We start from the raw sequence: 15943 nt of genomic DNA on the forward strand, positions 1-15943 counted from the left end.
AGTAGGATAGAACAGAATAGAACAAGTAAATGCTACTATTATTGGGTCAAGTGTTGACGAAAAAGATTATTCTTGCTGTCTTCAGCCGTTAAAAAAAAAAGGCAGCATAAGACTCTGCTTTGATTGAGTTAGGCAGGTCATTCTACCAGCAAGGATCAGACAAGGAAAAGGTCTGTGAGAGTGATTTTGTGTCTCTTTGGGATGGCACCACAAGTCACCGTTAACTTGCAGAACGCAAGCTTCTGGAGGGCGCATACTGTAAATCTTAGGTAGTGAGTTTAGGTGTAGTGGTGCAGACTCAGAGCCTATGGTTGTCTTATAGGCAAACATCAGAGCCTTGAATTTGATGCGAGTGGCTATTGGCAGCCAGTGCAAACTGATGAAGAGAGGTTTGAAAGAAAGCATCTCAATAGTCCAGTCTGGATAGAACAAGAGCTTGGACAAGGAGTTGTGTAGCATGCTCTGATATAAAGGGTCTAATCTTCCTAATGTGGCATAATGCAAATCTGCAGGTTGTAGCAATATGGTCTGTGAAGCTTAACTGATCATCAATCACAACTCCAAGGTTCTTGGCTGTCCTGGGAGGAGTTATGGTTAACGAACCTAGTGGAATGGAGAGGTTGTGATGAAGTGTTGGGTTGGCTGAGACCACAAGCAGCTCTGTCTTTGCAAGGTTGAGTTGAAGTTGCAGGCAGGCTGAGATGCGAGCAGCTACTGTCGGATCATCTTTTTGGAATGAGAGGTAGAGTTGTGTGTCATCAGCATAGCAGTGATAGGAAAAGTCATGTTTCCGAATGACAGATCCCATTGATGACATGTAGATAGAGAAGAGAAGTGGTCCAAGCACTGAGCCCTGAGGCACCCCATTAGCAAGATGTTGCTACTTAAACAGCTCACCCCTTAGATAGCTACTTGAGGTAAGACCTGGGGCCGGTTTCATAAAGATAGACTTTGACTATGGCTTAGATATAGTAGATAGTCAGGATTCAGATAGACATCTAAATCAGACCGTCGCACAAAGCACTTAAGACTCTGACTATCTTAAGTAGGAGCAACACTGCAATGCATTCTGGGTAAAATAAGACACTTTTCAAAACAAAAAACATGGCGGATCGAGTAGCGCATTCAATCACTCAGTGCAGTTTACCCCAGCGGAAAATATGTGTTTGTTGGAGGAGTATAACCGTTACAAGGACATTTTACTTGGGAAATTTAGCGGAGAATGTAGTAACGAGAAGAAATGTTTAATTTGGAAAAAGATTGCTACGACAGTTAACAGCGTTAATCCGACCGTTGAGCGGAGCGTTAAAGACGTACAGAAAAGATACAAAAACATGGTACAAGATGCCAAAAAATAAATATTTAAGAGGAAATATCCTAAAAACCCTTTCCCTCCTCATAGCTCTCTCCATAACGCCGTCAGAAAACCACAAATTATGAGCCATAACGTCGTCAGCAAACCACAAATTATGAGCCATTTTCCCTTTTCTTTTGGCTGGTTGTAATGTAACTGATTGTTACTGCTGGTTGCCAAGGTAACAGAGTCTTAGACCTGGGTAAGCCTGGGGAAAGGTGTCTAATTTTTTTGGTCTAAATTAAGTCAGTCTTTATTTTTGTGGAACAGTCTAACTTCACTTATCTAGTCTATGAGAAATTTTAGATGTGTCTAACACTATAGACCGGTCTAAAATAGCTTTGTGAAACCGGCCTCTGAAAACACTGGAGTGCAGTTCCTGAGATGCCCTTTGTCATGTGGTTTGAAAGGATAATCTGGTGGTTAACAATGTCAAAAGCAGCAGACAGATCCAACAAGATCCAGTCTCAGGGGTTCAGTAACTGAGAGCAGGGCAGTCTCAGTTGAGTGGCCGCTTTTGAAGCCAGACCGGTTGTTCAGAAGGTTGTTCTGTATAAGAGAGGTAGAGAGATGGTTAAACGAAGCTCGCTCAAGTGTCTTTGCAATGAATGGAAGAAGAAATAACGGTCGGTAATTTTCTAAAAGTGCTGGATTGAGAGTGGGTTTCTTAAGCAGTGGGGTTATTTGAGCCTGCTTAAATGCTGGAAACTTTCTAATAATATTTAAAATATTATCTGTGGGGATTTTGCATTGGCACATTAGGGGTGCAAGAAAAGCCATGGTAGTTCATCACTGATTTTTTAGAATATCTTTGAATCTATACAATAAAACGGGGGTATTTGTAGCCTCCTTCATGTGAAATCTCAGTTTACATGGATGCAATGCATGCCCTCTGCTGGCCAGATTGAACATGTAAAGAAAATCCATCTTAAATCCAGCTAAATAGCTCTCATTAGCAAAAGTAATGTTTTGATTCCATTAAATTTAGCACCAGTGAAGCAGGGATGGAAATCGATTGGACATTTTTATGATTAAGCTGCAGTGGCGCCATCTAATTTGAAATAATAGTTTCAACCGGGCAGGATATGGATTTTTCTGAAAAGAGAAAAATACTCTCAGTTGTGGAGAAATTATTTTATCATTTATAAGGATATTGATTAGTTATTAGGATGTTGCTCACAGAATCAGTAATTGATACAGTATTCGACTGCAGAGAAACTGACCCAGATATTATCAGTGTTTAATCTTATATGTATTTGATCTGATAAGCAAAGCCATCTGTTTTTTTAGGATGAGAATGAAAGGTCATTTGGTTGGGCTGACCGTGCAATTTATCAGTCAGTCTGTTTTCCCATATTCCCATCTGCCTTTTCTAGTAGTGAATTTCCCCCTCAGGCTACATGTACAGTCACGTCTGATTTAACGATGCTCAGACTAAACATTCACTTAACTAAAGGACAATCAAGTTTGTCGGCAGATTGAAGGCATTGCCAAGTGGTTTGGAAACTCTGTCTTGTACTGCCAGCACAATAAATGTTATTTGCAATCCTCCTTGACACAGGAGGGATTCTGGCCAAATTCCTCAAAGCTACTCCATCTTGCGTAGTGTGGTTGACTGAAAGAGGATTAGAAAAAGGTAAATGTGAAAAATGCCCCAATAGGGCTTTTAGTGACAATGCAATGAGGAAATGATACGGTATGTTGTAATGCAGCTGAAGGTACTGTAGACAGTGTGTGGGAGATAAGGAGTAGGGAGCGACTCGGTTCAGTCACTCCCTGGTGAGAAGAACAGTCTCATTAGTGGAGAACAAGCTCCACTTATTTTGACACTGCTGTTCCTTTTGTACTCCTGACTAATCAGGGACAACGATGATAGTGAACAGGTACAATATCATACATTTCTCTTACGGCTATTGTCATTGCCCCAAATTATGCTGATTCATACCTTACTATCACTATATGGATGTTCATTAGTTTATATGAATATTAATTTGTGATGTTTAGTTTGGGATTTTTCAAAGTTTAATATTAAAAAAACTTTGATATGCATTGAAGGAAGAAACCCAAGCCTTATTTAGGGATAAAAATATCATAAAAACTTGGGGTTAGGCTATTTTGACTTGGGTCCGTTTGTTTAATATAGTAACCACCCAGAACACCCTAGCAACTGCATGGCAACGGGTTAAAAAACACTCAGAGCAACCACATAGCAACACCATGGCAACCACCTATAACACCCTAGGATCATAGCAGCAAGTTTTTTTCACTGGCAAGCAATATTCCATTTTCTTTAGATAATGTCAAACTCTAATTGTGACCCAGCTGGTTATGGAAATATTTTGTTTTATTAATCAAACAGAATTTGAAAAGTAAACTAATCCTGCAAATCAAATTGTATGAGTACCTTACCTAATATTTCAAGTTAGCAATAGCTTGTTTGCATATGACGTCACGTCACTGCATTGCCATGGCGCGAAATGCAGATGGAGGGCAAGAAGTGATTTGCTATATTTAGGAAGCACTATAACATAATGCCTATGTTTTGCGTCGTTTATTGTTGCTCAAATCGATCAAACCGAGAAACCACGAGGAGTTTTTATCGTGTACCAAAAGTTGTTGTTCATAAGGGGTAAAAATGCAAGAAATTGATAGAAAAACTCCGGAAAAAATGGCTTGCAAACCTAACGTTACAGTACGTCTGCGGTCGGGAGGAGCCAAATCGGAAAATGCCCATGTGTGTAGTGATCACTTCGTCAAAGGTGAGGTAATACAACTTGTGTGGCTATGTTTGTGTAACGTACCAGTTTCCGAACTTTGTAAAGTCAAAGTACTGTGGTAGACTCACTGGGTACAGTTGAGACACCTTAAATAACTTGCGTGCGCAGCAAGCACAACTTGTGATTTTGGCTGTGCACATGCGTATTAGTGTCCTTCTTGATCGTGGGAAATTTGAACAACGGACCTCCGATCCGAAGATATCGGCAAAAGTTTTTTTTTCTAAGATAAGTCGTTCAATTCACCATGCACACTCCACAATGAATAGCTTATTATCCTTCTGTGACTGTTAAACGTAACTGGTGTCATCACAAACGTTATTCTGTGCCCTAAAAACTGGCATATTTCAAGGTATTGTGTCATTCAAGATCATTGCAAAATCTAGAGAAATGTGCGAGGTTTCTATTAAGAAACACCCTGTTTAGTTGTTCAGTGTTATGATAACAGGTTTAACGTCGTAATTAGCCAGCATAGGACGCAAATGAAAATACTATTTGAATATTTGTGATATTTAAACTGTGTATTATTAATAAATATATTAAATATATTGTTCCTGTTTTATATATTTTAACCAGTGCTTATTTAAATAAAATGAATGAATTTAAATGGATGAATAAATAAACATGTTGCCCAATTGTTTTTTTTTCTTTATTTGTCTTTATTTATTATATTTGCAATGAACATTTAGTTACCTTTACATCATTAAAAATGGGTGTCTCAACTGTACCATGGTACTGTCTCAACTGGACCACATATGTGTACAGTTGAGACAAAGTTAAGAAAAAAAGCACCATATTTTTATGAGCTAATTGTGGAAAATATAAACCACTTATGGGTATTATTGATTGATAATATCTTAGTCTACAAGCTAATGAAATGTCATGTGGCATGTATCTATTTCAGTATCTATTTTTGTGTGAAAAATCAAAACGCAAAAAAGTGTCTCAACTGTACTCAGTCTACCCTATGTCTGTAAGACAAGGTAGTTGCTGATATCTACCGCCTCGATGGCAGGCAAATCTTTCAATTCAGTTGAAAAATCATGACGTAAGGATCACGTCCAACATATGTTTCGATTTTGTTATCGTTCTCTTGTAATAGCGTCTAAAGTAGTACAGTACGGACTTTCCTCCATCTCGTCCATTCCGCTCTTCACTTCCTGCCCTCCATCTGAATTCCGCACGTCATCGCAATCACGTGACTGCAAACCACCTATTAATATGCTTGAGTAGATCAAAACCTTGGAACCATCCTCAATCCTACCCTCTCCTTTGTACCGCATGTCAACCATGTCACCAAAACTGCCTTCTTTCACCTTCGTAACATTGTCTACCACTGCAGCTGAAACACTCATCCATGCCCTCATCACATCCAGGCTGGACTATTGCAACAGCATTTTTTATGGACTACCAAACAAAATCATCGATAAACTTCAATATGTCCAGAACTCGGCTGCCCGCCTTCTCACCTCCACCCGCCGCCGCGATCACATCACTCCTGTCCTCTACAACCTTCACTGGCTCAACTTCAAAATACTCCTCCTCACATAGCATTTAATAACCTTGCCCCTCAACACCTCTCTGTCCTACTGAGCCGGCACACGCACGCCGCCTCCTCAGGTCTGATACACTCAAGACCATCAGGACTAAAGCGCCGGACCGGGGGCGACAGAGCATTCTCAGCTGCTGCACCAACCCTCTCGAACGCCTCAGTCAAGCACATTACAGTTTTTTACAGTCGCTAGGACACATTTCTCAATACTTAGGTCACTTTTTCAAAACTCTTCACACAGTGAGCACAACAGAAGTATATGTGGGCTAAACTGTGGATCATTTATCATTGCTTTGGCACAAAATGCATTCAATGACTACATCTTTCAAATTACATTAATTATTTTCTCACTTCGACACAACAACCGCCAAAACTCTGCGTACTTACAGGCCAATTTGCACATGCTTACACACTGTTTTCAAAGCTGGTAAACTTATGTTCAAAACAATAACATAATACAAAACTGAATATGATTTCATACAATTCTACAGTAATATTTTAATGAAATATATTTTAAATCTTAAAATTAAATGCTATAAAAACAATTGGACCAACCACAGCTGATTCCCATTGTAGATGAACATCTACACAGGTGTTACTCTTTCAATGTAATTACAAAAGGACGGTGTGTATACAAATTCTTGTATTTTGGAATTCCTCAGTGCAAAAAAAATAAAATTTAATAAAAGACAAAAAATATATTGAAGCATACAGCATCATGTCTGATTCATTCCAGTAACATATATTGCAGTGAATTCTAAACAGTAGAGAGGTGTGCTTGTTTTACAGAAGAAAACATTGTATAATGCTACATGTTGTTAGTGTTTTTAGGTCATTGATTTGTGGGTGACAAAGTGTGTTTGTTGTCTGTCAAACTTTGCTAGTGTGATGGAAGAATATGTTGATTTGAGACATGTATGAAGTGATTTGGTAGTTTTAGTGAATTTTGAAAGTGAAATGAACTGCTGTGCCGAGCTGAAAGTTGGTTTGGAGAACTGTGTGAAGAGGTTTGTGTGAAGAGCTTTGTGTGAACTGTGTGAAGAGCCTAAGTATTGAGAAATGTGTCCTAGCGACTGTAAAAAACTGTAACATCCTTCAGACCGGCCCCTCAAAACTCACCTCTTTCAACTTGCTTTTTCCCATTAACAGACTTTCACAGTTCTTCAATTCTTGTGCTAGTTATGTAACCATTTCTATATACCTTGTTTTGTTTGTTTTATCGATGTAAACCAACAACTGTAAAGCATCTTTGAGTGTCTAGAAAAGCGCTATAAAAATTTTATGTATTATTATTATTAAAACAAAAATCTAAAGTTCAACCCAGAACACACTAGCAACCACATAGCAATGGGCTAAAAACCACTCAGAATGCCCAAACAACCACATATCAAATCTCTGGCATTATAAGCTTTTTTCGTAACACTTGCTGAACACAATTTGCTTCATAAAAATGTAAAACTCTAGTTATGAACCGTTGGTAGTCTGTTTTATTAATTACACAGAATTTGAAAAGGAAACTGAAAACGAATCCCATCATATCTACCAATCAAGTTGTATGAGTTACCTTACTCTGCTTGTGTAGAACAAAAGCAAAATCTAACATTCTACAAACTTAATCTTTAAGTTTATTAACTTAATAAGATGAATTATTATTATTATATTTTAGAGTGTAGAACTGCTAATGAACTGTTAAACAATCCTCTAATTGAACCCTCATATGTCAGTCACTGAGCGAGTGCATTTCATTTCATTTGTTTCAGATGATGCTATGAAGACCACCAGAGATGACTGATGTGGAGCCTGTTGTCTCTGACTTTGCAGCCACGGGCAGGACTGGCCGGAGGAATGCATTGCCAGATATTCTAGGTTCCACTGCTGGTTCTGGAGCCGCTGACCTACCTGATAAACTAGCCGAGCTTTCAGTAGGAGGTACTGTATGTGTTCCTGCATTGTTTTTTTCTGTTCAACTGGGCTTATTATTGTAACAATGTTCATAGTTCAGGGAAGGAACCGGGAAACGATGAGCGTAAAGTGTAATTCAAGTCAAGTCACCTTCATTTTATATAGCGCTTTTAACAATATGGACTGTTTCAAAGCAGCTTTACAGTGATAATAGGAAATTAAAGTAACAGAGATTGTGTTGGCTTTACAGCAGCTCTAGAATAAAGTTATTGTCATGCTAAAGTTAGTTTTAATTGATTCACTTCTGTCGTAACGATCATTAGTTATTAACTTAGGGGTCGCTAACACGACACCGTTCTAACAGAAAATTCTTTAATGTGAAATCGCGAGCTGTTCATTTGCATAAAACAGTGCCTGGTGGCTCTGAGAATTTTTTATCGCTTTTGCGTAGCCACGTGAATCGGGATTATCCCGACAACGTTTTATCAGTACAGAGGTAAAGGGAAGGAGGCCTTCACAGGGGAGAGACTAGTGACACTTCAGGGATGCGTTGTCGTCATGTACAGGCGCAGGTCCTTCATCAGATCCAGAAGAAATAATGACTTTAAACAACCTTTTGCTGGAAATACCCTCAAACAAATGTGTGTTTCAGTTTCTGGCGTTAAAAGATGGAATTTTCTAGAAAATGATCTAAAATGTTGTTCAAATATTCTACAATTTAAATACAAGTATAAACAGAAGATACTTAATTTATATAAAGATGAATGTGAAAAATTATAAAATTATAACAACAAAGATGGTCTCGTTGTTGTTTTTGTTTGTTTAGTGTTGTGTAAGCAGAATTAATAATAAAAAAAAGAGAAAAAAAATGTTGTTATCTTTTGTCATGTCGGTGAGGCCATCTAATTTGTATTTTTTTTATTATAAGAATGGGGTAGGAGTTTATAAGATTTTTTTCTTCATCATTCTTCTTGTCATGGAATGTACTTTTGTTGTGTTTGTTGGATTTGTTAAATTGGTGTAGTGACATTTCGTGTTGCATTACCATGAAAAGAGAATACATAAATAAATTAAATGAAATATCCGGATACGGCCTGGATCCGGCGGACTGCGGTAAACCTCGGGATAAACAGAGCGACAAAAATTAGCGTAGACGCTAATATAGTTAATCACAGCAAAACGAAAGTAATCAGCAGTCCCTCACGGACAACTGTCGCATATAAGCAGAAAACCTCAACATAAATGTCTTAGGCCTGGTCCTTTCTCTTCTTCCACTGTCATCACTCATTTTATCCTTCCAGAGCTCCACCGTGGGACTCGAGACCGGTGTCGTGCATGTGTCGCTCATTAACATTCGCTCGATCTGCTTCCACGGTTCTCGGCCCCGTTCTTCACGCCACAGTTATATGTCCATTAGTTTCAATGTATATGCTGATAATCAAAAATATGTCTTTGCGAGAAGGCTGGTCTCACAAACACATGTTTTTGGTATATACATTGAGATTAATGGACAGGGCTAGGCAAAATATGGGAAAAAATATGAAAAGGATTCAATACAAATGAATAAAAAGCTCCTTGCTCATGAAATATGACTACTCTTATTGGTGCATTCACTGAATATCAAGAGTTTCATCACTCGGCAAGTGACTTTCAATCAGAAAATATGTCAAAAAGTGTGTGAGAGATTCCTAAGTAGCCTATTAAGTAGCCTATTACTTTTTAAATATTTTTAAATGAATATTTGTATTCAGCAAGGATGCATTCAATTGATCAACAGTAACATTAAAGACATTTATAATGTTACAAAAGATTTCTATTTTAAATAAATACTGTTCTTTTGAGCTTTCTATTCATCAAAGAATCCTGAAAAAAGGAAATTGATTTCCACAAAAATATAGCAGCACAACTGAAGGAGAAGAAGAATTGTTTGAGCAGCAAGTCAGCATATTAGCATATATCATATAATATATCATATTATCATGTGAGACGCTGAAAATTCAACTTTTCATCAGATTAATTAAATTGCATTTTAAAATTATATATATTATATTGTAATAATATTTCCCAATATTTTCACAACATAATATGCAAAGAAAAAGGATAATGAAAAAAGTTCAAAAATTATTTAATAAAAAGGAAAGAAATGCTGTACATAAAAGGACATAACCATAATGAAATACTGCAGTATAATTATACAGCAAATTTATGCAATGGGATTAAGAATTAACAGGGCTGAAAACTAGTTCAGTGCATAAGTTAACTAGGCTAATTTAATGCAAACAATGTACCTCTGATATATAAAATGGGCTGATGTTGTCCGAGTCTAGCTTCGACTAAGCTGTGATTGACAAAAGCACCTGTCTTTCTTTAAAAGGTGCTTTTCAACAGAAAGGAGCACTCTCTCATCACAAACATACTTAAGTGCTTTTGTGAGATCGAGCTGTCATCACGGGCCGGCTGTATGTTAGAATGCCACCAGATGCTGTCAGAAAGTCATTCCCTTGTTTCTGTGGTTGCTGGTGAAAACCTGTGATTTTCAAAAAACTAAAAAAAAGAGAGAGATATCAACAATTGAATGCCCTAGGCAATGACCTTTGATTCAAAGCACACATTTCTGATCAGATGATTTCAAAAATGCCTTCTTGCAGGATTAGATGACTGAACCTGCTTCAGTAATCCCTGCAGTCAAACACCTTTGATTACCCATAAGCCTCAAGGGCATAAACAAATGATGTTCCATGAGCTGTTTGTGATGACCGTGGAGATTTTCAGCATAAGACTGATGAATCATACATTATTTATCATGTTTTAAATAATAAACAGAATCCTGTTTCTAAGTCAGCTTCTTAGAGGGATAGTTCACCCGAAAAAGAAAATCCCGTCATTATTTACTCACCCTGATGCTGTTCACAACCTTTAATGACTTTCTTTCTTCGCAAATATGTTGTAACCGGGTCCTGTTGAATAATAAACGACCTCGTCTGCCATCTAGTGGTGGTGCTTATAATTGTCTTTTAGTACAAAGAACATTGTATCTGTGACATTTTCAGCCGCGTTCAAAGGGTCTTCTCATTTAAAATGAAATCGGACGGTGATTAATACTGTCAAGCTCCAAAAAGAAACAAAAATCCACAGAGAAATATCCTAAAGGTAGTTTATATTCAAACAGGGAGCCACAAGGGAGTGCTAGGGGTTCATACAAATAATAATAATTAACCGTAATAATGTAAATTTCAGTATTTTTAATAATTTTTTTTTTATTGTCTCATCTTTCTAAAGACTGATAAGAAATCATAAGAATTATTTTATTCCACAGCCAACATTTTATGTTTATCTTCAGAGATACAGAGTCAATAATTAAAAATCAATGTTCTCCAGGTAATATTTAAACATTTATAATATTATTACTTTTCATTGTCTAAAAGGGTGACTTTAGCAAGGGGACTGACACATCAAAATGTTTGAAAAGCCCTGGTTTATGCGACTTGTGGAGAATGTGCACTATATTCCAAGTCTTCCGAAGCCGAATGCTTTTGTTTGAGGAACAGACTGAAATTTCCCTTTTTCTTCTCAACCAAAGCGCTTGTGTTGAATAAAAATAAAATGGTGCTATTAGATGTGCAATCACAGGTTTGGTGACACTAATGCCAAATGCCATTGGTTCTGGCATGTCATGTGATCAGTTGACTTAGCCAGAAATGAGATTTGAGAGCTACAGGCAAGATTATCAATGGAAAAACTACTTAAAGTCACCATGAAATCAAAATGTACTATTTTTTTTTTAACGGAATATTGCAGTTTATTATAAATGATTTATCCGTGCACATTTTTTTTTAAAAATTCATGTGTCCTCGAAATCTTTAATAAAACTTGCATCGACATCTCATCTCTTCTCCGATGACGTGTTTACTGCAAGAGGACGAGACAACCTGTCACTCACATGACATCACAGCAATAGATAGATTAAAACTTTGTTTATCCATAAGGGGAGATTTAGACGTTACAGCAGCGTAAACAAGACAAAAACTACAAATATACTTAAGAAGACAAAAACATTATTCCAACTATGTATTCCGAAGATAAATTATGTAGGGAGACCAAAAACACTATAATTAAATATAAATTTAAAAAGGTTAATAAATAAATAAATATCCTAAATATAAGTATATGGGTAAATATACTCTCATAAAAAAATAAAATTGGTAAACTCCCATGGGAGTTTTTATTTTATTTGTATCTATCAATGGCAAACCACAACCATCCATTCAATTCCTGATGGACAAAAACAAGTCCCACGACATTTCATCTTGTTCAAGAATAGCCGTTTCACTACGTCATAGTAGGGAAGAAAACCCCAAATGTTCCCAATGCCATACGGTAATGTTACATGAGAAACAGAGCAACATTCACTACATCAGTTCTATAAACTACTTTGATATAATATATATATATACTCTAAAAATGCTTGGTTGTTTCAAACCAACTTTGGGTCAAATATGGACAAACTCAGCTGTTGGGTTACATTTTTAATTACATTTTTAACCCAACATTTGGGTTTGACCATATTTGACCCAAAATTGGGTTAAAACAACCCAGCATTTTTTAGAGTATATATATATATATATATAATTTCCCTTTTTGTAGCTTGACAGAATAAATCGCAATCCACTTTCCTTGTATTCATTGCTTTTGAATTCGCTTAATGTATTGTATTTATTTTATTTATCCCCGTAGGGAAATGTTGTTTGCAGCGTACACTCACACAGCATTTGGCAAATTCACATTTGACATATTATTTACAATTTGAATACATATAAAATAATCTAATAGTAAACCCAGTCTGGCGTCTATGTATCTTCTACCACTAGAGGGAGGATCATTTAAAAACTTGATTGCTTGGGGAATAAAAGAAAATTGAAACCTATTTTTTAAACATTTTGTGGCACGGATAATGTTTGAATTGCTTTGGATGAACATGTCTGTTTTAAAAACAAATTCATGTACCTCATTTAATAAAGATTATTTTTGTCCTTTGCACAGATGATGGCGAACAGGAAGGAGAGAGCTCGTCCTCGGCCGACCCAGCTAAAGACACCACAGGGGAGACAAAGACAGAGGGCTCATAACTCGACCCAACATGAGAGACTCGCACGGGACCTGTCTCTACTCTCGGCCCATTGACCAAACAACTGTTACACTCTGCTATGCAACATCGAGAGCATTCAGACATGCATGGGTCAGCAGGAAACAGCTCATTCCTACAGAGGAACTCATCTGAAGTCATGTTTATCAAATGTATACGATTGGTCATTTTCACCTCAATGACTTTGACTTTTTCCCCCAAAGACTCTCTGTCATGATTTTCTTAATGACCGGCTGTTTTATGAAAACAAGACGTGACCTGCTTTCCCATTTGAAATGAACATTTTGTTTAGTTATAAGACTTTCCATACTGGCATTTTCTCTGAATGTTGTTTACATGTAGTGGCAAAAATGTCTCTTTTTGCACAAAAAAGTAAATACATTCCATTTGGTGATGTAAGTAAAGTTTTTTTATCTTACAATATTTGTCTGTCCTTGTACAACGCCACATCTTCTGTGTTTTGTATTGTAAAGATATGCATTGTTAACATTCTAGGCAGAGGATAAGAAACAGTGCTGAATAACATGAAATATGATATTTTCTTCTTGTAAATAGAGAATTGTACATTATATTTGCTAGTTTGGTTTAAAAGCCTTCCTTTGTGTGCTGTCAGTGTTGCCCTGCGTGAGCTGGAATTGGGTTGTTAGCTGTCTGATGTATCGCTCAAACATCTGTGGTCATGGCATTTGGACGTCATCTTAAGTGCTTTTCTCAGATATTTCTTTACTGTTGTCAATGGCAATGGGAAAAATATGATTGTGGAGACGTGTTGTTCTTCCTCTCTTTCGTCTTTTCATGCTTTTGTCAGAGAATTGCATTTGATTTGATTTTTTACCTGCCCATAATTCTTGTGTTACTTTGTCTGATGTAAGCTACATATAAAATGGCATTATACTATGTTTAAAAATTACAATAAATCCCGTGCTTAGTTTTAATTTTTTGGACCGTGGACCAGAGTGGTAATTTATGTAACCAGCAGAGGACACCAAAGGTATCTTTTATAATGTGTGGGCACAAAAAAATCTCACCATAATATCCCATTAGATTTTTTTATTTTTTGGGGAAAAAAACTATATCATTTCAAAACAAATTAGGTTTATAAACTCGCAGAAATGTGTGCAATTTTACATGTTTTGTTGCTGTTAATGGAGTTAAAAAAAGCATTTAATTTGATTTTCTACAAACTAATATTGTAGATTTATTTACAATTAAATCAGTTTTAACAATTTAGAGCATAGATGTCATTACTGAATAGAATCTAAATTTATTTACTTTGTAAAAACTTGTACAAACTCAACAGTTTCACGTTAGAATAATAGCCAATAGGAATGCTGACTCCTCCCACTCATGTTTAATCATTTCCATGAAGTTGAAAAACATATTTAAGATCCTTTGCAAAGAGAAAATGCAGCTACATATTCTACAGAGCATTAATATAAAGTTTAGTTTGCGTGTATTGATCAGAAAAGCTTAGTTTTGAAAATGGTAGAGGCTTTCTGTGGCACATGGAAACTGGTCAACAGTGAGAACTTTGATGAGTATATGAAAGCTCTAGGTAAGTTTTATGATAATAATAATTATTAATATGGTTTATTATTTCTGATCATTTTTATTGGTATGTATTATGGTGGTAAGTGGTAACACTAATTAGGTCTCATTAGTTAACATTAGTTAATGCAACCACTAACAATGAGCAATATATTTCACAGTGGATTAATGTCAGCAGATACAACTTTTGATCTTAAAAATGTAGTAAATGTTGAGATTAACATCACTATCAAAAAATTATGTAGAAGTATTTTTCATTGCTAGTTCATGCTAACCAGTTTAGTTTAGTAATGTTAACGAATGAAAGTGTTACCATAATGGCTTACATTTCAGACACTAAAAACACGGGGTTTGATGATGAGCAGATTTCAATGAATGTGATTCTTTTTAAGGTGTTGGGTTTGCAGTAAGACAAGTTGGAAATGTGACAAAACCGACCCTCATCATCTCGAAAGAGGGGGATAAAGTGGTCCAAAAATCACAGAGTACTTTTAAGAACACTGAAATCTCATTCACACTGGGTGAGGAGTTTGATGAGACCACCGCAGATGACCGAAACTGTAAAGTAGGTTATGCTTCATAACATGGTTTAATGGGAACTGTTACAACTGGGAACAATGCATTCCCATTTCAGAGCTTCTGTCTGAGATGAATAAGCAGTAATGTGTTATTTTTAGTCCACGGTGGTAATGGATGGAGACCGGCTTGTTCATGTGCAGAAGTGGGATGGAAAGGAGACCACGTTTGTCCGGGAGATCAAGGACGGGAAGATGGTGATGGTAAGGCTCTTCACTATTCAGTAGCCTATATTTATATTTGGTCAATAAACTAATCTTTAGTTTATATTCATAAACTGATATTTGTTCAAGTTCAAAGTGCTTTATTGTCATTCCATCCATACAACAAAGAGTGTACTGTGTACAGCAGCTCAAATGTGCAAAGTTAGAACAAGCATTTAAGACAACAACATGAAGGTAGTACAAACAGGTGGACGTAACATAGGCTACACCATTGATAAACACAACAACAAATCAACTTATAAGACAGTCAAAACTAAATATTGATTTTTTTTTTTTAAAGACATTTACAACTTGCACTTTATTGTTTTCTGATTTCAATTTTGTTTCAGAAACTCACCTTCGGGGACGTGGTGGCTGTGCGCACATATGAAAAAGCATAAGTTTTGGGAATATCAGTTTTTTTCTTCTTCACTGGGCAGCAACAGATACGATGTGCTTTGATGCTTTACTGAAAGAACAACGTGCACTTGGTTCCTTCAAATCTTATCTATGAAACAATGGACTACTAATATTTTTGATCTTTTTAAAAAATACATTTCAGTCAGTGTGAATCATTTAATAAATAACCAGTCAAAAATGATGACTTGTGTGTTCATTCATGAGTTATAGGCCTATGTACGTATTATTAAGATGGTTGACAAAAAGTGAATTCAGTAGCCTATATCAGGTTCTGGTTGTTTTGTAATTTTACAATGTGCAGTTTCTGTTGAACAAAATAATTTGCTGTTTTTATAAGCCACATTTTACGAGTATGCAAATATATCCCCTTTTCAGCGGTGTTCTGTCTTCCGGTTTGTATTTCCACAACATGAAGGTGATCTTACAGATTTATGAATGAACAGCTCGTTTAAAAATATTCCCGGTCTACTG

The 15943-nt window shown here is 36.4% G+C and overlaps 2 protein-coding genes across 2 annotated transcripts in view; both read left to right on the forward strand.

Moving 5' to 3' along the window:
* Positions 1–13660, forward strand: part of pkib (protein kinase (cAMP-dependent, catalytic) inhibitor beta) — a 41971-nt gene extending 28311 nt beyond the window's left edge. The window contains exons 2-3 of the mRNA XM_077220727.1: positions 7441–7609; positions 12623–13660. Of these exons, the coding sequence (XP_077076842.1) occupies positions 7465–7609; positions 12623–12708 (231 nt within the window). The 5' untranslated portion in view covers positions 7441–7464 and the 3' untranslated portion in view covers positions 12709–13660. The remainder of the gene's footprint in view (positions 1–7440; positions 7610–12622) is intronic.
* A 470-nt stretch (positions 13661–14130) lies between these two features.
* fabp7b (fatty acid binding protein 7, brain, b) lies at positions 14131–15653 on the forward strand. The gene is made up of 4 exons (XM_077219565.1): positions 14131–14280; positions 14666–14838; positions 14951–15052; positions 15403–15653. Exons 1-4 carry the CDS (start codon positions 14208–14210, stop codon positions 15451–15453), a joined length of 399 nt encoding a protein of 132 aa, XP_077075680.1. The 5' UTR covers positions 14131–14207; the 3' UTR covers positions 15454–15653.
* The last annotated feature ends 290 nt before the right edge of the window (positions 15654–15943 follow it).

This window comes from Siphateles boraxobius, unplaced genomic scaffold (assembly GCF_051911475.1).
Source record: "Siphateles boraxobius isolate OS27281-9 unplaced genomic scaffold, OSU_SipBor_1 8, whole genome shotgun sequence".
NCBI classification, from domain to species: Eukaryota; Metazoa; Chordata; class Actinopteri; order Cypriniformes; family Leuciscidae; genus Siphateles; species Siphateles boraxobius.

Coding starts and splice junctions, on each gene's coding strand:
- fabp7b (XM_077219565.1), top strand. CDS start 14,208: ATGGTAGAGGCTTTCTGTGGCACATGGAAACTGGTCAACAGTGAGAAC. Junction 14,281..14,665: donor TGAGTATATGAAAGCTCTAG/GTAAGTTTTATG, acceptor ATTCTTTTTAAG/GTGTTGGGTTTGCAGTAAGA. Junction 15,053..15,402: donor AGGACGGGAAGATGGTGATG/GTAAGGCTCTTC, acceptor ATTTTGTTTCAG/AAACTCACCTTCGGGGACGT.